The following is a 25,351-nucleotide window of genomic DNA, read 5'->3' as shown; positions in this document are numbered from 1 at the left end:
TAGTTTGATTTCTTTACAGTTTTCGCATATATTTCGTTGCAACTTATACTTACCACTGTCATGTTTGGGATGAAATTAATCGTATCAAAGAGGTTAAAATAATCATAAACTTAATTTAAAAATAAAACCATTTATTCGAAGTCAGCGAGTTTTTATTGCGATTAAGTTTTAAGAAATAACTTAAAACTATTATCATTTGATTTATTGTATTATAATATGTAGGCCTATTGAGTTTGAAGCACGATAAATACTGACAAAAGCTTTTTTCTTAAATTTTAGAACGATTATTTTTCTTCATTATATAAAATGCACCACATCATAAAACGTGTACAAAAATATGTATTTATATAATAGTTTTTCACATACATATATAAAATAATAAATGAATACAAATAAACTTTTAATGATTCTGGGTGTTGAAGTGAAAACCGATAAAATGAAAAATCGCCTTAATTTCTTTGTTATTAAAAATCCTTTTATGATCTAATTAAGCGGTTATACGGGTATTTCAAAATTTATAAAATTTTCATTCCTAATAGTTTATATGTTCAGAGAAGCTTTTTAAACTCAGAGCTTCTAGAATTAAAAAGTTATACTTTAAATACAAAAAAAATTTTTTTTTTTAATATTTGATCTTCTGCCCAGTTATCGTAAGTGGACTCGAGGAAAAGCGAACTCCCTCCAAATTAAATAGGTACCTATATAAATTCTTGAATCCCACTATTTCGTATTTTGGGGGAACGTAATTTATGTACAATATAGTTTTTATATGGAGATTAATATCTCTGGGAATATTCGTTGCCTTAGAAAACTCTGTGTAGTAATAAGCAAATTGTAATTACTGGCATACTGGATACCCTAAATATTAGGGGAAGGTCGGGAACAAACTGTTCATGTCAAGGTAGTTGGTGGTTTCTGCCGACTAGTAGTGTTAATTCTGCGAGGACATTATGGAGATTGATAATTTTGTGTCAATAACAGATCACTCGTAACTCTTCTAACTAGACCCGGGAAGAGGTCATTGGCGTTGTTACACATGGAGACACTGTAGGGTATAGACATGCCTCAAGATACATATAAGTCGTAGGGACTCCGTTGCCAAATAGTAAGGACAATATGCTATCTGTATTTGTTTGAATTTAACGATTAATCTTAGAATAATCTACAGATTTCGGGTCAGTATACAATAAATGATGGGCCGAGGGCGGTCTTTGCTGATCATATTTGTTTCTGAGATGTGGTCGCGTCAGAGAATATGGTAAATAGTGATGAAATATGAAACATTAGAATCGTGTGCTGAATGAACTAAAATACCTTACGTTGGTATTGACAGTTCTGGACAAGTCGCAGTATCATCACAACCCAAGGTTTAGCCGTAAAAGGATTTTTTCTGACTTAAAAGATGCTTCTTACCTTGAAGACATCAATAACCTATGAATAATTTAAATATTAAAGAAATAATTAATTGAAAACCTACATTCCGCAAAACTTTTATGGTTATGTTATTCAATGAAATGTAAAAAAAAACATTAGGCTTTTTTGCTAGCCAAGATTAGGAAACAGACTAACTCATAGCTAACCTGTTTAAGTAATTACCGAGTCTATAGACACCACAACGTAATTGCCCCTCCGAATTGAATTGAAGCAAAGTTGAAAGTCGACATTACATTTTTACAACATCTATCCTATACTCTTCAAAACGAAACGAAATCAATGTTGCATGCTGCAGGAACAGGGGCAGGGATATCTAAATATATATAAATTACGCGTCACGTTGTTTGTCCGTGATGGACATCTGAACTACTGAACCGATTTTAACTTTTTTTTTAATATGTGTTTTGTTCCAACTTAGGCCATAGGATGGTTTTTATTTCGATTAATGTCGTCGCAATATTTATTAATTAACAATAAAATGATTTATGTTGATTATTGTTATTAATTGTAAGTTACATAAGTCTAAAACATATGGCGCCTTAAATAAGTTTTTACAGACAATTGTAATACTGTCTGACATTAATATCTCATAGATAGCGCTGTGTTAAAATAGCAAAGTTTCACTTAAGCTACAATTTAATGGGAAAAACAATTAAACACAATGTGTTGCTGAGGCTAAACTATAAGTGAAATTTATTTCGTAGTAAACGCAATACAGTGAAATCCAATTGTTCTTACTTTGTTAATTTTTGGTGTTAGCATAGCCGGCCACGTGTTATTTAGAAACAAAAACCTTAGCCACAGCAACGCGTGGCCAGGTCTGCTAGTTTAAGTATGTTTTTTTGGCCTGTAATTCATTCTTTCATCATTCTTTTTGACATCTATTGTAATTATTATTCAAAATCTTACGAAATTGGTTCAACAATATATTAAAACGTTGGTCAATTAAATAACGTTTTAGAAAAAAAAAGTCGTTTCTATAAGCAATTTCTGAAACGATCTAACAGTTATTAAGCTGTTAAGGTAAGGAGATTACCAAAAATATACCGCGGCAATTAGACAAACTAAATTTGACAGCTACTTCTCCAAGGTACCTACATGGAATAGTTCATTTCAATTTTTGAAAATGGAACGTGAGTTTTATTTAATTTTTTTAACAGAATATATTTATTCTGAATGGTATGTATACGTTATTTTAGCACACGTCAAGTAGTAATAATAAAACTGAAACACGTATTTGAGGATTTTCTTGTCACGCAAATACTACTTAGTCCTACCCACTTTTATTACGCATTTATCTTACGAATACGATCTCAACTATTCAAATTATAATCGGTTACTAAAACAATACACTTACTTAAACGACCATGTTTCAGATAAGATTACAGCTACTAAAGTTTAAGAGGTCAAGATCCTAAGAAAAGAGAAAAACTATAAGGAAATCCAAAAAAAATTGTGATTTTAAGAAAAAGTAGATTCGACGCTATAATTTTATGAGATGTTCTGTTTCTAAATCATCTCTTTTCACATTAAGGATTCATAAGTCACAATGCGTTGCATGAGTACGTGGTACTATAGTATCACTAAATTTAATTGCACATTTTATTGACTGTACGTATATTGATGTGAGTAAATGTCATTTTATCACATTAATATGCTTTCGCTTGTCACCTATCACACACACTCTTGAAAAGACATACACATTATGAGAAATTTATGTGGTGATGATGATGACAGCCTCGGCTGACTGTCATTCGACGTCAGGATCCGGTTCCTCGTCATCGTTTTCCAATAAATTGTCAAGACTCGTATCCGAGTCATCCTCATGTCATCTGAAATAACGAAATAACGCACGAAATAAACCGACAGTATTACGTTGTGGAAGTTATTAATTGACTATAATAAATTTATAAGTATTTCTATTGGTTTGTTCTTCTTTCACACCGCAACGAGTTACTGTTTGGTTTTATTTCATGACGATACACGTCTAGTATAGTAAAAAAAAGCTGTATTTCATTTTGATTTCTTTCAAAAGATGCATAGTGTGTTGGCCGCAACTCCAAAAATTTTTTAAATTTTATTTTGTTACCTGTAAGGATGGACTAGTTCACAGCCCACCTGGTATTAAGTGGTTACCGGAGCCCATAGACATCTACAACGTAAATGCCGCCACCCAACCTGAGATATGAGTTCTAAGGTCTCAGTATAGTTACAACGATTGCCCCACCCTTCAAACCTAAACGCATCACTGCTTCACGGCAGAAGTAACGTTTTAAAATTGAATTTTAAGGTTTCATTTTTGCCGTTATTCAAGTTATTTCTAGAAATTAATAAGTGTTCCCGTCATCTAGCTTATCATACGATTGAACGCATGATAAGATGGACGCACGATTGCGTTGTGGCAACGTCTTTTGTTATTTAAATTTAATTTCACGTATGAATTCTTCAATACTAACCTGGTTATAAATACAGTATCTATATGCGCAAGCCGAGCACCGGTGAGAGGTACTGTGGAGGCGACGTGTCTCAGCTTGCGTCGCTCTATGGCACTACGGGCTTGTTGCACTGCAAGGTCCCCGCACCAGCGTTCGCAGCGAGCGTATATTACCACACCTGAAAATAGATGAATTCACATTAAGAAAGGGCGGGAAGTACGTAATTTACTATCTAATAAAGAACGCAATTTACTGAACGAAAGTACGTAATTTACTAGTGGTAGGACTTCTTGTGAGACGGCGCGGGTAAGTACCACTACCCTGCCTATTTCAGCCGTAAAGCAGTAATGCGTTTCGGTTTCAAGGATGGGACAGCCGCTGTAACTATACTGAGACCTTAGAACTTATCTCAAGGTGGGTGGCGGCATTTATGTTATAGATGTCTATGGGCCCCGGTAACCACTTAACACCAGATGGGATGTGAGCTCGTCCACTCATAAATGCAATAAAAAAAACGAATACTGCAATTTTATCGAAAATTAAATATAAATAATAATAATAAATAAATATTTACTAACAATCACGTCACATTAACTGGTCCCGTGATAAGTTCGTAAAGAACTTGGGTTACAGGTACCAGATAACGGAAATAAATGTAAGATTTTTATTATACACATACATATATTTAATATACATCCATAACCCTGGAAAATACATTTATATTTATTATCATACAAATATCTTCCCTTGGCGGGATTCGAACCCGCGACCCCCTTGTGTAGTGACATGTCACTTACCACTACACCAGACGGCCGTTATATAGTATAATAAATCGAAAAATAATACGCAAAGTTTTTGCTTACATCATTCGGTGCCGTTTATGAATATTCTGTTGAACAGTAGAGTCATAGCAAAACATTTTGTAATTCGTTTTGCCACTCACCAGAAACAAAGTAATTGGAAATTATTTTTATACTTTATTCTACTTAGAACACAAGACAACATAACTAATAAATTTACCTGCTCCCGCGAAAAGAGTAATAGCTGGCCAGGAATCTAAAAGGAGCGGTGTCAGAAAGAGTAAAGCTGTCGTCATCGTTAATGGCCCTTGAATGTACTGAATTTTACTCATCCCCAAATTATGAGATGGTTGATACATGCATATAAAGGTGCCACATATCCAAACTGAAATCGATAAATAGTTAAAATAATTATTTTGAATATTATTTAATTATATATAATTAATTCTAGACTAATATGAAGCTGAACGGAACAAAAAGGTTACGATAGTAATATGATGTTTATTAAATGTGTTCCCGAATCAAAATCTAAACTTTTTTGTGTTTTGTAAGGATTGTTAAACATAGGTACATAAATGCTGATTTATATAGATAACAATTTGTGCCTTAAAAGTTAGGTACTGTTTTATCTGTTAATAATACAAAAGCAAATTTGCGCAACCAAGACCAATCAATTCGAATTTAAATCACAGGTACATTCAGTATTAATTGATTAAATAAAACTCACGTGGTAGTCCAGTGGCGAACATTGGTAGTCTAATATCTTGACTGCAAAAACCAGCGGCCAGGAATGCGTCGGCTACAATTTGAATCAGTGCACCTGCTGCAGACCATCGTGCACCTCGCGCACATGGAGGAGAAGGCGCACTCGCTTCCGGTATTGATGTTACAACCTATGTCATTAATTTATTTCTTACTAGCTGACCTGGTAGACTTCGTAGTGCCTCAATCGATAAATAAAAGACCTAAACTTTTGTATAAAATAGACTTAAAGCAAACAAAAGCAATCCGACCGACGGGGGACGCACCAAGAAAAAACAAAATTGTTATTTTTATTTAATTCAGAGCATTTTCATATTTATCTACCTTTTAAACCTTCTCTGGACTTCAAATAATTCAAGACCAAAATTAGCCAAATCGGTCCTATCGTTCTCGAGTTTTAGCGAGACTAACGAACAGCAATTCATTTATATATCTAATATATAAAATTCTCGTGTCACAATGTTCGTTCCCACACTCCTCCGAAACCGCTTGACCGATTCTCATGAAATTTTTTATGCATATTCAGTAAGCCTGAGAATCAGCTACTATCTATTTTTTATACCCCTAAGTGATTAGGGTTGTCCACCCCTAACATATTTTTTTTTATTTGGACATTTTTTTTTGTTATAATGAGGTATTATGTGGTTGAATGAGGTTTTGTTATTTTTATTATATATTCCCTCATCGTTCACAGCACTACATACCTCTTTCACTCATTTACCACATCCTTACACACTTACAATAAGTTAGTTTTTTTTTACACTAGAAATTCCCTGGAAATCTTATATATGGCAAAACAATGTTTGCCGGGTCAGCTAGTAATATATAGATTACTGATATCCGACCAACCCTCTGCTGTCATCGCTAAATGTATGAAAAGACCCATTTACTAAAATTACTCCCGCTTCGCCTGTTCATAGTTGATTTCGGTCTGGTTAACCTGAACACATCGTTACCAACAATCAAGCATACTCGTACAAGTATTAACTTATAAGTAAAATGCAAACACATAACAGCTAACACACCAAATAGCTGCATGATTAAATGCAATGACCAGGTGTAAAAAAGTGCTATCTTACAATCAGTGAAAAAACGGAATTATCGTAGTATCTTGTGTAAACAAAGGCAAAACTGGAGAGCGCGGAAAAAGCAGATTTCCAAATTTACAAATGAAATATGGTGCATTATACTACGAGAAATGGATGATATTAACGTAAACGCACCTATTACGGCCAGTTTAAGCCAGGTTCAGATTGAGAATTAAAAAATTAATAGTTGTTCAATCACTAGCTTTACCTTTTTTTTTGACGGCTCCGAAGATAACTCTTTTTTAATGCAATAAAGGAACAACTAGGTAGTAAAAGTAAATTAAAAAAAGAAAAATTGATGGGAAGGACCATGTCGTTATTACCGATCCAATGCATGGGGTGTGTTCCTATTACCGTTTTTTTGGCACCTATTACCGAACGCTAAAGCAACAGAATTAATCTTGTTAAATAAAAGTTATACATAGTTTCACTTTAATTATTGATATGAGGCAACAATACTTTAATTATTAAGTCACAATTTTCTTAATAATCTCTTAAAAATATTTTAAACGTAATCAACACTGATGACACAGTTGGGACAAGGTTTTTAGGTATGCGCTTGTAGGGATAAAAAACCACAGGAAGTGCGATTTCATACTCAGCAGAAATATTAATCAATACAGTTAAACATTCTCTTTCATTGAAGACTCGAGTCTCAATACCTTTATGGTGCTTCATTCTACGATGACTCGTTCTGTCTTGGGACATAAAAGTAATCCAGTTTCGTCGCAATTAAAACTTCCAGCAGAATTGTTGTGTACTTGATTTTATTCAAAATATTGATACACATCAGTAAACCATGACCATATAGTTTCTTCTTTCACTTCATTTGTGTACGTTGGCAAATTTTGGACAACTCTTTTTTTGAAATTTTGGGATGGCCTTGGATCAAATTTTGAAGCCAGTGTCTTCCACCAGGATAATCAGAAAATCTCCCACACCAATATAAAGACGGAGTACCAACTCCGTCTTTAAATTGGTGTGGGAGATTTAATGTTTCACTAATTTTGACACCGTTTCCAATAGCTGGCTTTTTTACAGGAAAATCTAATCTTCCCAAATAGTGAATCCAATCTATTAATTGGCGTTCTTCATTCTTAGTGAAAACGGTTTGAACTCCACAATTTTCTTCAGTATACTTGTGATCTTTCTTGTTCCGAAGAGTTGTTCTAGGAATCCGAAATCTCTTCGAGGTTTCAAATAGGTACATTTATTTGTTTCATTATTAATGGCCTTCAATGCAGAGTCAAGTTGACTAGCTATAGGTATATTGTTTACGTCTTGGTGGAACCATGTTTCTGAAACAAAATCTATCGAGTCGAATACATGTACTAGGTAAATAATATTTTTCAATACATTCAAGTTTAAGTCAATAGGTGATTTTTAATATAGTTTAGTTTTTTATTCAATAATGAATTGATGTTTTATTTTATTTTTCTATATATTTTAAATTTTTAGCGATAATGAAATCATAATGACATTTTATTTACGTAGTAAAACAAATTAATAAAATATATTAACACACTATAAACTGTAACAAACTGTAACTGTATAAACAGTTAGGCATACAGTCAGACGAAAAGACTATAACTATAAAGAAAAAACTATATTATGTGTTCTTTTTTGACTACAGAACATTTAAAACTGCAAAAGTACAGGTAGATCGGTATTAGGTTATATTAAAATAAATCGTATAACGTATTATCGACCCATAAAAATGTGTATGTAATGTGTCGAAGTCGTCGTGGCCTAAGGGATAAGACGTCCGGTGCATTCGTGTGGAGCGATGCACCGATGTTCGAATCTCAGGCGGGTACCAATTTTTCTAATGAAATACGTACTCAACAAATATTCACGATTGACTTCCATCGTGAAGGAATAACATCGTGTAATAAAAATCAAACCCGCAAAATTATAATTTGCGTAATTACTGGCGGTAGGACCTCTTGTGAGTCCGCGCGGGTGGGTACCACCACCCTGCCTATTTCTGCTGTGAAGCAGTAATGCGTTTCGGTGGGTACCACCACCCTGCCTATTTCTGCCGTGAAGCAGTAATGCGTTTCGGTTTGAAGGGTGGGGCAGCCGTTGTAACTATACTTGAGACCTTAGAACTTATATCTCAAGGTGGGTGGCGCATTTACGGGCTTTAGTAACCACTTAACACCAGGTGGGCTGTGAGCTCGTCCACACATCTAGCAAAAAAAGTGTAAGCATATTGCGTTTTAGTGTATTTGTGAGATTATCTAGCTGCATTAGTTATGAGATTTTACGATAATGATTTTTAACTAAAAAAATACAATGTTTGAGAATTAAGCTTCGTATATTTACAAAAAAAAATACTTGAGAAAGCTGCTGATTTTCACAACTATCTGTACTTCTAATTACGTATATGGCGTTAATAGCTCATATACAACTTGACATAGTAATCAACCAAATTAGTATAGCCCATTACTTATTAATTCATATATCATAATGGAAAACACAGTAACAAAAATATTCATCTAAAACCAAATAGCGACGTGGGTCGGTCATAGAAATAAAATTGTGATCATTGTTCCTATTACCGCCACTTTTAAATATTGAATTTTCGAGAAGTTTAAGCTCTATCTCATGGAAATTACTAGTTATTTGTGATTATTAAAGTATTAAAAAGTCATCAAAAATGTTTAAACTGCATTAGAATGATTTACGATTATATTTTTTACTAAAAACGAAATTAGTATACTTACGTAATCCGGACCGACTTAGTATGAAATTTGCGCTGTCTCCGTACTCCAACGACGAACTAGACTATTATTCTTTAATTTATTGGCTTAGGCACAAAAGGAAGTATTGTATATTTGCAATACAAATACATCCATATTTTCTTTAAAGCAACCACTGGTTTAAGTTTAATACAATAGCTAAAATTATAATTTTATGAAACGGGCGGTAATGGGTGCCGAATTCGAGGGGTCGTTATTAGGTGCGTTTACGTTAGACAATTTAACATCTGTTTTTCTGGTATATGGAGCTTTTAATTACAAAGGCCAAGAAAGATAATCGTAAATCAGCAATTGAACGTTGCCATTGAAGTGAAGGTAATTGATTCAGGAGTCGCAGCTCCATCAGGTAGATAGATCAAAGTCATTCATCATTACATGTTTTCCAACTTCTTAGCTGATACCTACTAAGACTGGTCATCATAGGTGGCGTGATATCATAAATCAGAAAACGGTTCCGCCAGGGATTATGACCTAATTAAGTATAAGTACGAAGAAAAGAGGAGGAAATTCTTCAAGCTGAGTGTTTCTTTCGATATAGTTATTGCAAATACTTCTGAGAAGTACCTGTATTCTATCTCTATACTCTTTAACAACTGCATCAATGTCGGTAGAATCATCTCCTGAGGTAATTTCTCCTTCGCTCGCTTCGGCGTCTGAAGGTACGACATCCAAGTCCTCTGTTGCAATTTTTCTAGTACCACTGCTACAAGAGATTGGATCTTCTGAAGGACAGCCCGCATATTCATCTAACAGAAGGCACTCTCGGTCTTCTGTTTCTAAATTTTAACGTCAATTTTACATTATTGCAATTAAAATTACGTAATATCACAAGTAGTAATATTCTGATACCTTTTGAAATTACTTTTGACTTAATGCTTTCAAGAGTCTTAGTGTGTCGTATAGCGGAAGGGATGAACCATAAACTACCTCTGCCTCTACTAGATGTTGATTTAGACCCACGAGGAGCAGCATCTCTTCCCAGGCGTTTGTACTCTACGTCTACAAAATGAAATGTCACAGTATACATAATATATCAAAACATTTTATGTATAAATACCTATTTACCTTTTCAGGATATTATCAAAATAACCCTTCTACTCATATCTGTTCATAAAATATTTAACTAAACTACTTATACTACTAACTACTTATACCATGCACCCCACGCTTTTTTACAATAAAATCATTTTTCTTACACTATTTTTAATTCAAATTTATTTTCTATTTTTTAGTTGGATTTTCTATAAAAGCGTATTTTGTTAGTTTTTTTAAACTATTATTTATTTTTAATTTTTTAGTTAAATATCAATTTTTTTTTTTATATATTTAATTGTCACCGGTCCTTAATAATTATACCAAATATCGAGTTAATCCGACGTTATGAAGGAGGTCAAAATCATGTTCAAAGACTCTGTTACAAACATACATACATACGTCTGAAGCTAATAAAAGCATATTAAATACCTATTTTTTTGATAAGTTCTTACCGCCTGCCTCCTTTTGTTCAAGTGTCGGTACACAACGCATAACCATAAGATGGAACGCTTGGATAGAGATACTAAGTAAGTGACTTGCGTTCATAAGAGTAATCATGTGAGACAACGGACAAGCGAATGCCAGTATAGCTGCCAGACTTCCTAAAAACAATTGTAATTTTAAAACAAAAAATACACAATTTCGGAAACTAAAAAATGGCAATTGAAAAATCATACCGGCCGTGAAAACCGCTAGGACCGGACTCCCAGTCGAAGTACTTTCGTACGTCATTGATCTAGTCAGAACCTTCCACTCTGGTGATGCTAAAGCTACCAATACTGTGAAAAGTAAAGGACATAGTTCTGTCAAAGAAAGACATACTCCTGCTACAGTGACGGCAGCTAGTACGGGACACACCCAACCCGCACTTCTTGCCTCGACCAGTGTCGTAATAGGTAGAGCGGCGTCAACGCTGCTCCTAGAAAATCAGTAATAGTTTATGTAATAGAACAGCGATAGTAAGTCGCCGTGGCCTAAAGGATAAAACGTCCGATGCATTCGTATCTAGCGATGCACCGGTGTTCGAATCCCACAGGCGGGTACCAATTTTTCTAATGAAATACGTACTTAACGTTCTTACTTAATGAAATACGTTCACGATTGACTTCCACGGTGAAGGAATAACATCGTGTAATAAAAATCAAACCCGCAAAATTATAATTTGCGTAATTACTGGTGGTTGGACCTCTTGTGAGTCCGCACGGGTAGGTACCACCACCCTGTCTATTTTTGCCGTAAAGCAGTAATGCGTTTTGGTTTGAATGGTGGGGCAGCCGTTGTAACTATACTGAGACTTCAGAACTTATATCTCAAGGCGTGTTGCGCATTTACGTTGTAGATAGATGTCCATGGACTCCAGTAACCACTTAACACCAGGTGGGTTGTGAGCTCGTCCACACATCTAAGAAAAAAGATCATAATAGTATTTAGAACAGTATGGAATACTTTATACATATAATTTATATTTTTAAGTGGGTATCTAAGTTGTAAGTTTAAAAGTTTGAAAGACAAACCCTTTTAACATGTTGGTGTATAGAAAGCATAGCCCCGTTAAAACTATTGTAGGCAATCCTGTTGTCAAGAACATTTTTTTCTTAAGAGTTCCACTTTCTTTTGGTAAAACAACACTAAAAGCGTAGCAAACCGGCGAACCTGCTGCAAAAAGCTGAAATACAGTAGTAAAAATGAAACAAAATTAATTTAATATAAAAACAAATAAGTAGTATTGAGGTTTTTATGCTGCCCACACTTACCTCATAAATGGATATAGGAATAGGCATATTTATATTGGCGATATCTAGATTTATAAGTCCAAATATGGCGAAAAATTGACTGAATATATACAGGAGTATCAATAACATGAACGTGAACATCATACTTTCCTGAAAACATCACAAACGTCAATGAAAATCTGAATTAATTATAACTACATATTTTAATGTTCTCATTCAAGTGAATTTATGTAATTCTTTTGAGAATAAAGAATATCTTTAACCCGAAAATGTTTACTCATATTTCAGGAGTTTTTTTTTTCAAGAATTTAAATTATAAGTGTATTTATTAAATAAATGTTAGTTTTTAAACAATAACTGAACTCACTTCCAGTCCACACATGAACATAGCACACACGACGATCACCACGGTCACTCCCAGTACATCAGGCCATGGTTCGCCTAGGGCTCTCGTTTCATACCCGAATAACCATCGTCGGGTGCGACCTCCGGTAACATGATCGGCAGTTGCACTTAATATCCTAAATGTTAAAAATCCCGCATTTTATATCTAAATTCGAATCGACATACCTATGAAGAGAGTGCAATTTCGCCGCCATGATTTGTTTTTATGTTTTATGTCACGTTGTGTGCTCTCGCATTTTAGTACGCATAAGAAAGTAATAATTTTAAATTGTACCTCGCACATATAGCTACTGCTACCAAATGTGATAGAAATGTCATCCACATTGCCATAAAATCGGCAAAGGAACGCAGATTCCTTTCGCGTCTCCCTCTCACAGTTTTCGGTGGCGGAAGAATTTCTGCTAGCTTTTTAAGGTCTTTACATGTTAAAGCTGAAAAAGTGTTAAAATAGTGGGTTAACGGTTGTTATATCATTGGGTAACAGCACCTTGTGACGGATGCAAAGCTAAAAAAGGCGCATTCTCTAGAAGCTTACGCTTTGTCAATTCCTATAGTAGGTATAAATTTGAATAATATTATCGCCATTTGTATTAAGGAACTTAGAGTTATTAGCCATTTCTTTGTTCTTAAGATTTATAAGGAATATATGCCCCTGGAATTGCCGATATCAAGTTCGTTGGGAAGTTATTCTATTAAAAAGAACCGTCAACAAGCCATCATGTGTCTTACTTTCTAAAATTTTTAGAATCAAAATAACCCCGTTTATATTTTCATAATATTTGAATAGCACTTAAGTTTTACACTTGATGACTGTCTATCTATAAGTTTTTTCGTAATGTTATAATACTTACGTAATACTCTAGAGTTGTAGAACAATTTTAATTTACTTTACGATTACCACTATAAAAAACCAGTTATTTTACATTTATATCGAAAAATTGGTATACACGTTCAATATAAAAAATGTTATAAATACTAGATTTGCCTATACAATTTACTTACTAATGAAATTAAATCAATTTCGGGACTAAAAAAAATATTTTCCTTCGAAATATTTCGTCATACCCTGATGGAAATATTTTATTAAACAGTATACCTAACTATATTTTATTATACCCGCTTAAATTCGTTTCGTGTATTTCAGAATTATCCTTAAAAGTATAAATATATCTCGCTTATTAATCTATTTCGTTATACTTACTGGCAATGACTGCGAAAGCAGATAGCAGAATAATAGCGGGTACAGCGCAATAGCTGGAGTTTGCTGCTGCAAGAGGAGCAAGGAGCAGAGCACCCAGGGTCCATCGTGCACCACACGCCTCGCCACCGCCAAGGGCACTCAGGGTGCTACTCATTCTACTCTCTTTATGTTGTTCAGAAGACATATCTTTACGCGATTTCTTTGATCATCTATGAAAAAACGAAAAAATAATAATATTTATACCGATTTAAATGCTCTAGTCAATTAATTACGTACGGATCTCGTAATTGTCTTCTAAAAATAAATTCGGTATTTTGTCGCACGTCGTGATCGTGGAAAACATAGTTTTCTTAACATTCTATTAAATGAAATTAATGATAATAATAACGTAAAGAGGTCAAAAAATTGATCCGAATTTAAAAATTATAATACAATTTTAAATTTAGAGACTTACCCTGTTCCTAGGTAATGAGTTGTTACTAGGGATACTATCAAAACTTCTAAATACGTACTACATACTAATATCACGACTTTACATTATGTACAGAGAAAACCACTTAATGCGCAGCAAAAGTCTTTAGTTCTTAATATTTTTGAATTAAATTCCATGAGCAAAGTAAAATCAGTTGTTCTGGCGATCTTTTTGTGTTTATGCGACAAACCAGACTAGTTCGATGTTATATTTGCCTCTCTGTCGCACGATCGATATTTGGCGATACCTTAGTTAGGGTGACCATTTTTGAATAGAAGGAGGTTGTGGCCAAGCCTGTAGACTAATAGTGTGCCTGACTGTTATTGAGATGATAATCATATACGATCTCGGTTTCTTCGAGATACTACTCCATTTAACATCCATAGGATCCTCTATTCTCTAATTTCCTACTAGCTGGTAGTAGAAATCCTGGCCTGAAGCAGTTCAATCTATAAACACTTTAACTAAAAAAATGGACGTGTATGCGGACGGACAAGTGAGGGCTCTGTATTTGATATGAATGTTTAAAGTTAAAATTTAAAATACAAAATTTTATAAAATTTTCATTTGGCTAAGGCTGCCTATTTACGCTAAGCTTTGCTCAAATCGCTTTATTTGTCTTTGAATACAAAGTTCTATATTACAATCGAGTGTTAGTTTACAATATTTTTTTATAAATACCTATTCGATATTAAATTAACAAAAATAACCCCTCCTTATTTTTTTAAATTGTAGAAGTCATTTGTTCGTGTCGTGTTGGAATGTGTTCTTAAAAATGGTTAAAATTGAAGTTCGCAAGGTACTGAAATTTCTCTGCAAATTTTTTTTTACTACAGAGCTGGTAAAATTAACACTTGAGAGTAACATTAGGGTATTATGCTCTTTCATATTTTACGGTTGCGGCTTCAGTTCAAGTGAAGGAAAACTTCCATTAACGACGACCCCCGCACGGAACGCTTAACATCGGTAGTGACTGAAGAAATTATTGAAGTTGAAAAATTGTTTTGGCGGACCGTCGTGCTACTGTTTGTTTTGTAGCAGAAGATATGACGATATCTATAGGAAATGTCCATAACATTATACACAACCACTGACACACAGACTGAGAATTTCACAAAGCTGTTTGAGTTTTTAACGACAAGATCTTGATCGATTTTTGGCTCTATTCATAACTATGGACGAAACAGCATTATGACCCGTAAACGAAAAAACAGTCTTTTGAAGAGACCGACATTTAAAACTCCGATGAAATTTAAGGCGATTCCATCCGCCGACAAGATCATGGGCTGATTTTTCTGGGACAGCCAAGGTATGGTAATTATCGAATAACTTAATCATAGAGCCAGTATTACGGGGATTTGGTAAGCAGGACAAATAACAAAGTTACGTGATGAAATACACAAGCAATGGCGTGGCAAACTCGCTAAAGTTGTCTTGTTTGACCAAGACAACTCTTCAGCATATAAGTCCTGGCTGGCTGCCATTCAACAAGCTAGCTGCGAATTGATGGAACGTCTCCATATTCACCGGACATAGCTCCTAGTGATTCTGCTTATTTTCGCGGGTAAAGGAACATCTCAGGGGTCATAGATTTGAAGATAAAGACGCAGTAGTCGCCTCGGTACAGGATTAAAAGAAAAACAAATCAAATAAAAAAAAACATATATTTTGTCAAAGTTCAGTTACTTAGTTCGTTTTCGTGATATATAACATGGCTACAATACACTCTGCAAATTTGTAAGGCTTCACATTAAACGGTTAGCTTTGGTACCTATCTTGTATTACGGAATTAAATATACACCTATTGTATATCTTTATATACTCGTTTTTTAAGACACAGATATTTTGTTTATGAGTGACTCTTTTATAGCATATATTATTATTACCATGCTCAGTCTATTGATAAGGCTTTATCAACCGAGCCCATATACAGTAAGTAGTACATTGTGAATGTCGCCGCCCACCTTGAGACTTTAGGTGGCAGATTCAGATGCATTAAAATAACGGGTACCTCACCTCAAACAGAAATGCCTGCTAATCGCAATATAATGAAACGGTCTCTCAAGACTTAAGTGGAAAAATAAATAAAAAATAAGGCATGACTACACTAGATAGCGATGAATTAAAAGTAACTGACAAAGTCGATTAATATAAGAAATATAAGGCTTAGCGAAATCATTAAACATTCGTTTGTATCACTTAAGTATGGCAATGATAGTGACTGCCTACATAATTGATATGCAGAAATTCGAATAAAAATGATAAAAATTTCGATTTTTCAATCGATTTTCACCATTATTTCACAATACGCGGCAAACTGTTTTAACATTATGAGCGCCACAGTTATATTGAATTACGCCTACGTGTTCGGTATAAATTATTTTTTCTTAAAAAGTTGTTTTGTATCATTTTAAACGAGAATTTTATGTCTTAATCAGTAACATAATCTAGTAAACCCGCTTCCGTTTGATTAATCATCGTGAACTAAGGGTCACTGCATAATTTGCAAGATTTTTCCTTGGAACTCGAGATTATTCTGGAAAACGATGACCAATTTAATTCCTTAGAACCGGGAAGATAATTTGTGTCAAGATGGGGCATTTAAGCTAATTACAATATGACTCAATCATCTTTAGGACTGTTTGCAGTAGAACACACACAGTATAGAGATACATGAGCTTCATTATTATGACACCGAACAACAATGCGGATATATTAAGGTTTCCTTTCCATAACATGGGTTTGCCGGATCCCGAAATTTATTAAAAATATATATTTATTTTTTTAATTCAACCTCGATACTAATAGTTCGACTTATTCATACATTTACGATTTCCGATGTTTAATTTCAATTTCCAAAGGGCGCAATAACATAATCGTAAAGTAGGATTACTGGTTTAAAGTTGGTTATTAAAATTATAGACAAAAGAGAGCTTCATTGTTTATCAAAAGGGACATTGAAATGACTTCAGTGACAGTGGTGGTTAAATTAGGAATAATATGTTTTTTTTTGGCAAATGACCTTAATTTTCACACTTTAATTGAAATATCGCTTGTGCGGCTAGTGGCTGCGACTACGAGGGCTCGGTTTAATTCCAATCAGTATATTAGTAGAGGATATTTTGATTTTTTTTCTTAGCCCTTGTACGCAGCCAAGCATGCGGCCCACCTGATAGTGAGTGGTTACTGTCGCTCATGGACGTCGACAATGCCAGGGGCAGAGCCAAGCTACTGCCTATTATTGCAAGGCGCTGCCTACCGTTTCAAACCGCTGCCTACCTTACGAGTTCTGGATAAATTTGTTCCTGTCTCGTATGTGTTTCCGACATTCAATACACAGAATATAAAACACTAGCCGGATTTGTCGAAAACAACATTTATTTTCTATTTACTGGCGAAACCGGTTATTGAATCAGGTGGACGAGATCACAGCCCACCCGGTGTCGTCAAGTGGTTACTGGAGCCCATAGACATCTACAACGTAAATGCGCCACCCACCTTGAGATATAAGTTCTAAGGTCTCAATATAGTTACAACGGCTGCCCCACCCTTCGAACCGAAACGCATTACTGCTTCACGGCAGAAATAGGCAGGGTGGTGGTACCTACCCGTGCGGAGTCACAAGAGATCCTACCACCGTCTTTCATATGTTTGCAAGTATATATTTTTTTAAGTAAATTTAGCTTGAACCTAGAAAAACTCAAAAATTTGTTGCTGGAGCCCCGTCGACTTTTACCAGTTTGAAATTCAGTAAATTTAAAATGATGATTATCGAACGATGTGGAGCAGATATTGAGATTTTCTCGTAAATTTCAATGTAAAATTATCTAGACCTCAGCGATAATAGACTTTACATTTTCAAATTACAATGCATTTCATCAAACAAAAGACTATTGCTTATCTCGTTCTGAATAGACTATTGTTTTCAAGCGCAATACTCAACAAAGATGTCAAAGATAGTTTATTCAGTGATGAGTCTATTGTAGTTGTATAACCTAAAAAGCCTTATAACAAAAAAACATGTTCTTGATGTTTCTGTAACGGTTCTGTAAGAAACGAAATGTTACCTTGGAGTTCTTTCTGTAAACGCTTCAAAATTAGAACACAGTATATAGAATATTAAGTCAATTCAAATAAAATTTTAAACCAGACTCCATGTTACTCGAACTCTTTCTGCCGCAAAGAAGTCGTGCAATCCGATTTGGCATATGACACCAGAGAAGCCGTGATCTTTTTCCTTCCACTTAACCAGTAATCACCAGTTTTTTCTAGATTGTCTCCGTGGTTCCTGCCAATGTGACCGAAGAACTCTAGGATTTGCTTGAGGCAAATGTTAGAATGCTTTGTTTTGATTTCGAGCTTGGCGAGTATTGATGCGTTGGTCTTATATACACTCCATGGGATTTTGGACATGGGTAATATTTTCTTCCAGCATCGCACTCCGAAGGCATTAACCCGTTTGCTATCTGAAAATGTAAGGTTCAAGTCTCAGGCCCATAGAGAAAAATAGAGGAGACGAGGGTGCGCCCAAGCTTGGTCTTCGTCCAGAGCGATATTTTCCTGTCTTTCCAAGTCTTAAGAGTTGGGACCTTGCATTCTTGGCTATTCCAATTCTTCTATACACGTCTGGTTCACAGGAACCGTCGTTATCCGTGATATTTGATCTAATGCAGACGAATTCTTTGACCTTCTGTAGGTTGTGTGCTCCAATGAAGTTCTAAGTTGTTCGTTTTGTCTATGACCATAATTTTTGTTTTGTTTGTTTACAGACAGGCCCAAATCGTTGCTGAATCGTTCCATTCTCCTCAGTAACGTGCACATTTCATTTTCCTCTGCGACCAGAGTCGTTATATCATTAATATAGCAGAAGTTATTTAGATTCAGTCCGCCGGTGGATACGCCACCCTCCCTTATATGATATTATTCCTTTATCGTGGAAAATTTAGAACCTTCAGAATAATAGTACTAGCCTGTCATCTGGACTATTTCGACCGTCAGTGCAAGATTTCATTTTGCGGTAGGCATGCGACTGCTTCTAAAAAAAACATTAGTGGCTCTTTTAATGACATTGTACGTGAGTTTGAAACAGTAAAATTAACATTTTTGTATTATCTCGCGAAATAATAAATGCTCTAAATGGTGTTTACATGCTACAGGGTGAACTGTTGTTAAAATTCGTGTAAATTAACCCACTTCGATAAAGCGGCACGACACGAGAACCCTCTCATCGTGGCCGCCGGTAACTACATTCCCGATCCTGAGGACAGAATGGAAAGCAGTCGACGTCGCCCAAAACACGTCATCTCGGATCCTCCCGATCCACTAACGGTGCTTCTAGGTACTTCAAGCACCGGTCACCGTTCTCGTCGAACACGTCGCTTGCGACGAAGGGCTCGACGAGTAAATTAACTCCCAGACACAGCCCACTGAGTTTCTCGCCGGATCTTCTCAGTGGGTCGCGTTTCCGATCCGGTGGTAGATTCTGCGAAGCACGACTCTTGCTAGGGTTCGTGCTAGCATCGTCGTCAGGTTTGAGCCCCGTGAGCTCACCTACAAATGTTAGGGTTACGCTGAAATAGCCTCTCAAGGCTCTCAGCTTAGGTAGGAAAAAAAAAAGTAAATTAACAAATATGTAATAATGTATACACAGTTCTTCTTTTTTAAACTCAATTTATTATTGTAATACAATTTGCTAGTTTACGTGCTTGATATCGATAACCTTTGCACTTAGGAAAACATTGCGGTCAAATCACGCAGTCCGTGTAGGATGAACATGTATGACGATAAGTTACGATAAGAGTTACGGACAATTAATAGCTCACGGAGTTTTTCGACGGATCTTTTCAGTGGCTCACGATTCCGATCCGGTGGTAGATTCTGCAAAGCACTCTCCTCCCACTAGGACTAGCGTTAGCTTGACCCATGAGCTCACCGACCCATCCGGATATAGCTGGAATAGCCCATTAGACTACCAGCGAATAGATAAGGGAACATAGGCAATCAATTAATGATTTTTTTTTATTGCTTAGATGGGTGGATGAGCTTCACAGCCTACCTAAATTATTATGATAATTATTAACTATTCTCCGCGTTCATATACCTAATATATTCAAACCTATGTGACGCAATTATTGGAGCAATTAGACCTTACAACGTGAGTGCCAGAAACCACCAAAACTTATTGGAATAATGACTATCCTGTTTTTAGGTCGTACCGCCTGATTGCCCCACGTGTTAACAGGCAGAAAGAAGCACACCGTTGATCCGATTTGTTTTTAAATATCTTTTTATAGACATGCAGTCTAGTGAAAAATCACAATTATATGTGCTGTTTTAGTTTTCTTTTCTCGATGGCAATGCTACTTTGGGTGTATAGATCTATCATAGTTAAAATTCACGAACCATGGAAATTAATGGATATTTATAATTGGACATATTCCAATAATGCAAAATGTTAGCTTTGGATTAATATCAAGTTTTAAATTGTTTATCTCGTGTTAAAACTGAAAACAATATCGTTGGTATGTATGCATATATGTACCTATATAGATAGGTATATAGTAGGTATTTTTTTGTCAACAACAAATAAAGAATATAAATTAACACAGCTTATTATTTATTTTGAACGCAATTCGAAGATAGTATCACATTTATTTGCTATCAATTAAAGTTATGCCAAGTTAAGTCAAAGCGACGTACGTATAAATTTGCTTCATTACTGCTCTGGACGCGCGCCTGAAACAGTGTGTGGGTGTGGTCGTTCGTTTAAAAAGCACGAGTATTCCTCCTCCCTGGAATCTTAGAGGAACCACAGACTAGTTCACGTCACGAGAGCAACTCCACTTCTATTTTAGAGAAACATCGAAAAGTATCAAGATGAAAATCAGTTTGATTTTTCTAGTTTTCGGAATTATTTTGTGTGCTTCCACCGTTTGTGACGCGTTTCCATTCAGGACTGGAAATATTGACTATGTGAGTAGCGTACTGATTATTTTAAAACAATACCTGTAAATTAGTTGCATATTAGTTCCTTTTTTATAATTAATTTTAAGATGGAAATGTGTCAAAAAATATTGTAAATTCAACTTTTTATTGACACTTTAAACGTTATTACGGTGTTCTAATGCATTCATGCACATTTATATCATCACATGTTTTTAACATTAAACTAATTAAATCCTACTATTTCTACGCTATTTTTAATAATTTATATTTTATTGTAGCTTCTTATCTATATGAATTTTGTCTTATGTCAGTATATTTCACTCATATATGAAAACTTGCATACTTATCTATAACCTCATTAGTATTTCACATGTATTTCATAATGAAGAGAAAACTGACATGGTAGATTTTTTCTTCAAATTATGAGGTACGGAAAAAATTAAATTAAATGCATAGTTAATAATTATGATACAAATAATATTAACAATATTAAGATAAAAATATATCGGCTTTTGAGACTGGTGAAATAAGGTTACCAGTATATATATATATAATATTTTAGACGTTAGCCGTGTGGCTGAAAGAGTTCTTTACCCTTTTTTTCCACCTTAAATTGAGTGATTACTGGAGCTCATAGATATCAATCAGGACGTGAATGTCGCCGTGTAGAGCAATTACAAAAACTATAGTTAGACGGGTTTGATTTATATTACATTGCGTTATTTCTTCATCGTGGAAGACATTCGTGAACAGGAGTCAAGTACGGATTTCATCAAAAAAGTTGGTACCTACCTGCGGGATTTGAATACCGGCATAGTAGCATCGCTCGACACGAATACACCGGGATTGTTATTTTTTAGGCCCCGATGATTTGTAAAACTGAGATAAGGAACAAACATTGTCATTATCATTTCACTCTCAATTTTTTCACAGTAACAATTTAAAATATTCTAGTGAAGTCATTGAAACTCAAATGATAATGTGCTGTCGTATTGCTAAAATTCTAATATAGCCTTTATTTTAAAATTATAACAAGGGAAACCTTCATCAACATTTGTCCAACTAAAGGCAAATAAACATGCAATATTTAATAACATGCAACATTTTTATCGGCTTTCTCGAGTTGTAAGTATAATGGAAACTACTTTCAAAAATAGTTTACGACTAGGGTCGTGCGTGTCTATGAAAATGTGTAAGTTGAATACTTAAAAGACTTCGGAAAATGTATTCGTCGATATTAAACTGTAAAAGTACTTTTAAATGTATATAGAAAAAAAAACTATAAACGAACCAACGAAACAAATTAAATTCAAATCTAAAGGCAACTCTAAAACATGATTAATGCTAGGTATTTGTTAAAAATCTCATTCTCTTCGAGGCTAGATGCTATATAATTAATTATTTTCTTTGTCTCTGTTGATGATCAAATTTCAAATTACAACGGTGTTAAAGAAGCTTTGACAGACGAGGCAACAACAGATAGATCCAAATCCGAGTGCCAATATGCTTAGCAAAGACCGGATATCAAAACAGAAACAAAGTACATCTGTTTTATAATCATTAGGGTAACCAACTAATCACTAAATCAACAATATCTAAATAAACAAACGCGCATTGTTGATTGAAGCGAGTGCATTACTGGTTGTTTATTACTGGTGGTAGGACCTCTTGTGAGTCCGCACGGGTAGGTACCACCACCCCGCCTATTTCTGCCGCGAAGCAGTAATGCATTTCGGTTTGTAGGGCGGGGCAGCCGTTCTAACTATACTGAGACCTTAGAACTTATATCTCAAGGTGGGTGGCGCATTTACGTAGTAGATGTCTATGGGTTCCAGTAACCACTTAACACCAGGTGGGCCGTGAGCTCGTTCACCCATCTAAGCAATAAAAAAAACATGGAATGTTTTACTTAATAAGGTCCTCATAAACAATATACTTAAATTGCAGATGGAAGCTCTACGTCGTATGCAGCAGATACCTCAATGGCATTGTATGCGGTACCGCAGATTCCATCCCCATGGACACTGCAGTCGCTGGCACTTGATGAGGAGAGCCTAATATACTTGATGATACCCGTCACAAAATTAATATGAATTCAAAACGCTAACCAACATGTTAATTACAACCCGAGAGATTAAAAATGTTAGGCAAAATAAACCAAGTTTAAGAATTTAAGTCCTCTTGTACTTAGTATAACAATTACATCACATATGTATATTTAGTATCGTACATATCTGTATTTATTTTGTTTATTAATCGTATCATCAAATATTATTTTTGTACTACTGTCAAGGATTCATGTGCTTGTGTCTTAATTAAATTTGGTGCTCTCTCTCTTTTATGTACCATATTATTTGCCAAACATTTTTTTTATAAAATCATTATCAACCATATACCACTAAAAATTTAGAAAAAAAATGCCGTAGACAAATTTACTGTAAATACCATGGACTCCCGGTGACCGATCTCTGTTTAATCTGACTAGCCCTGTAATCCAACCAGATTCTAGCATCCAAAAGTATTTCAGTAAATCTTCTTGATTTCAACACTCTGTACTTATGGATGTAGACGTATCTAATTTGTCAGATTAAAACGTATTCTTTTCAAAAAGTTCTACCGGGGCTCTATAGCAGTACTTGATAAATTCGATTATTTGTCGCCTTGCATTTGTTTGGCGGATAGTCGCGAGTCAACTATATATGAAATGTAAATGTAGAATTGGATCTTATCTCATAAGCGCTTTCAGTGCTCAGCTTTTTACTTAGCGCTAAATGAGCTGACAGCTCACCTACCTATCTTTACAATTTAATATAACCTCTTAGTAACTGACATTATGATAAACTTAAGATTCCTATTTATTCGAATTTAGTAGACATGTAATAAATTAGGTAGCATTAACTAACACATTCATAATTTCACGAATAAAAAGAAAATCATACCATATTTTAAAAATCATTAAAATTGTAATTAAATTATCAAATCTATAAGTTAAGCGTTGTCATTTTTAAGGGAATGTAGAAGTGATGTTTTTTGTTTTAAGAAATACTCAATAACATTATGATTATCAATATAATAAAAATTGCCTACGAACATACTACATTTATACATCTGTGTGCTTTGGAAGCACAGTCTAACCAAGAATCAAAGATCTGTAAAATGTATTATGCCTATCTCACAATCATTAACCTCCCTTTGTTACAGAAATGATAGTTGTAATCCAAATTTTAAGAGCATTGTACAACTAAATATATACAAAACTAGTAGTGCAATTAACAAACCTAAGATACTTACTTACTGGTGGTAGGACCTCTTGTGAGTCAGCGCGGGTAGGTACCACCACCCTGCCTATTTCTGCCGTGAAGCAGTAATGCGTTTCGGTTTGAAGGGTGGGTTAGCCGTTGTAACTATACTGAGATCTTAGAACTTATATCTCAAGGTGGGTGGCGCATTTACGTTGTAGATGTCCATGGGCTCCAGTAACCACTTTACACCAGGTGGGCTGTGAGCTCGTCCACCCATCTAAGAAAAAAAAAAAAAAAAACTTATTCCATTGTGATTCTTTACTTAAAATGTACAAATAAAACACGTTTTTACTTGTTATAAGTAGGTAGTGATGTGAATAAACCAAAGAACATACCTAATGTATTTTATTTCATCAAATCAATCATCATTACTGTAAATTTTATTGTATGAAAATCACTCGTTCTCGCATTATATGACTACGAATGTATCATAATCAGGTAAACCACGGAAGTAGTCCTGTTTAGGGTACAAAGCGTGTATGAATTAAAAAAAAAAAAAATCCTTTTTCTTTGAATTTTGGAATTTTTTAACTGAGAGCCGAACTTAACAAAGAATCGAATAGACTTTCTGACAAAACAGAGACACAAGGGATCTGATAGAGTCTAAGATCCCCGAAGATAAACTTCGGCTTTCCCATCGTGTTTTGGCATTCACTTAAGATCAGTAGGGCTGTGAGCTCGTCCTACCTAAATCCCTAATATTTTATACTGCGTTCCAGACGTCATCAATTGTAATTAATGTTTCCTGTAGCCGACATACCTAATTCGAGAAAGTTCTAAGTCTCGCACTCGTCCGTCAAGTGTGGACATTTCGTAAGAGTGATTCATCTTTGCTGGCTCAAATGGTTATGTCATAAACATCACAAGATTACTACTAGATTACAGAGCACGCTTGTTACATACGCTTTAAGGAAATTGTATATAATTTGAAAAGGCGAAATGAAACATATTTCTTTCACTTTATTTGGGGAAAG

General features: G+C 34.9%; 1 protein-coding gene and 1 long non-coding RNA gene across 2 annotated transcripts; one reads left to right on the top strand and one right to left on the bottom strand.

The window, feature by feature from the left end:
• Positions 1-1,455: 1,455 nt before the first annotated feature.
• On the bottom strand, positions 1,456-14,332 carry tadr (torn and diminished rhabdomeres). The gene is made up of 14 exons (XM_028187269.2): positions 14,113-14,332; positions 13,659-13,867; positions 12,732-12,888; positions 12,420-12,573; positions 12,074-12,202; positions 11,834-11,985; positions 10,997-11,238; positions 10,772-10,921; positions 10,134-10,283; positions 9,849-10,060; positions 5,397-5,562; positions 4,890-5,054; positions 3,891-4,047; positions 1,456-3,266 (listed from the first exon to the last, which is right to left on the bottom strand). The coding sequence occupies exons 2-14, from the start codon at positions 13,840-13,842 to the stop codon at positions 3,263-3,265; spliced, it is 2,022 nt and encodes a 673-aa protein (XP_028043070.2). The 5' UTR covers positions 13,843-13,867; positions 14,113-14,332; the 3' UTR covers positions 1,456-3,262.
• A 6,506-nt stretch (positions 14,333-20,838) lies between these two features.
• LOC149502522 (uncharacterized) lies at positions 20,839-24,711 on the top strand. The gene is made up of 2 exons (XR_016323405.1): positions 20,839-21,102; positions 23,023-24,711. It is a non-coding gene; the product is annotated as an uncharacterized LOC149502522 (long non-coding RNA).
• The last annotated feature ends 640 nt before the right edge of the window (positions 24,712-25,351 follow it).

This window comes from Bombyx mandarina, chromosome 08 (genome assembly GCF_030267445.1).
Source record: "Bombyx mandarina strain Sakado chromosome 08, ASM3026744v2".
In the NCBI taxonomy this organism is placed as follows: Eukaryota; Metazoa; Arthropoda; class Insecta; order Lepidoptera; family Bombycidae; genus Bombyx; species Bombyx mandarina.
Note: the sequence above shows the minus strand (reverse complement) of the source record. Positions and strands in the feature narration are given on the sequence as shown.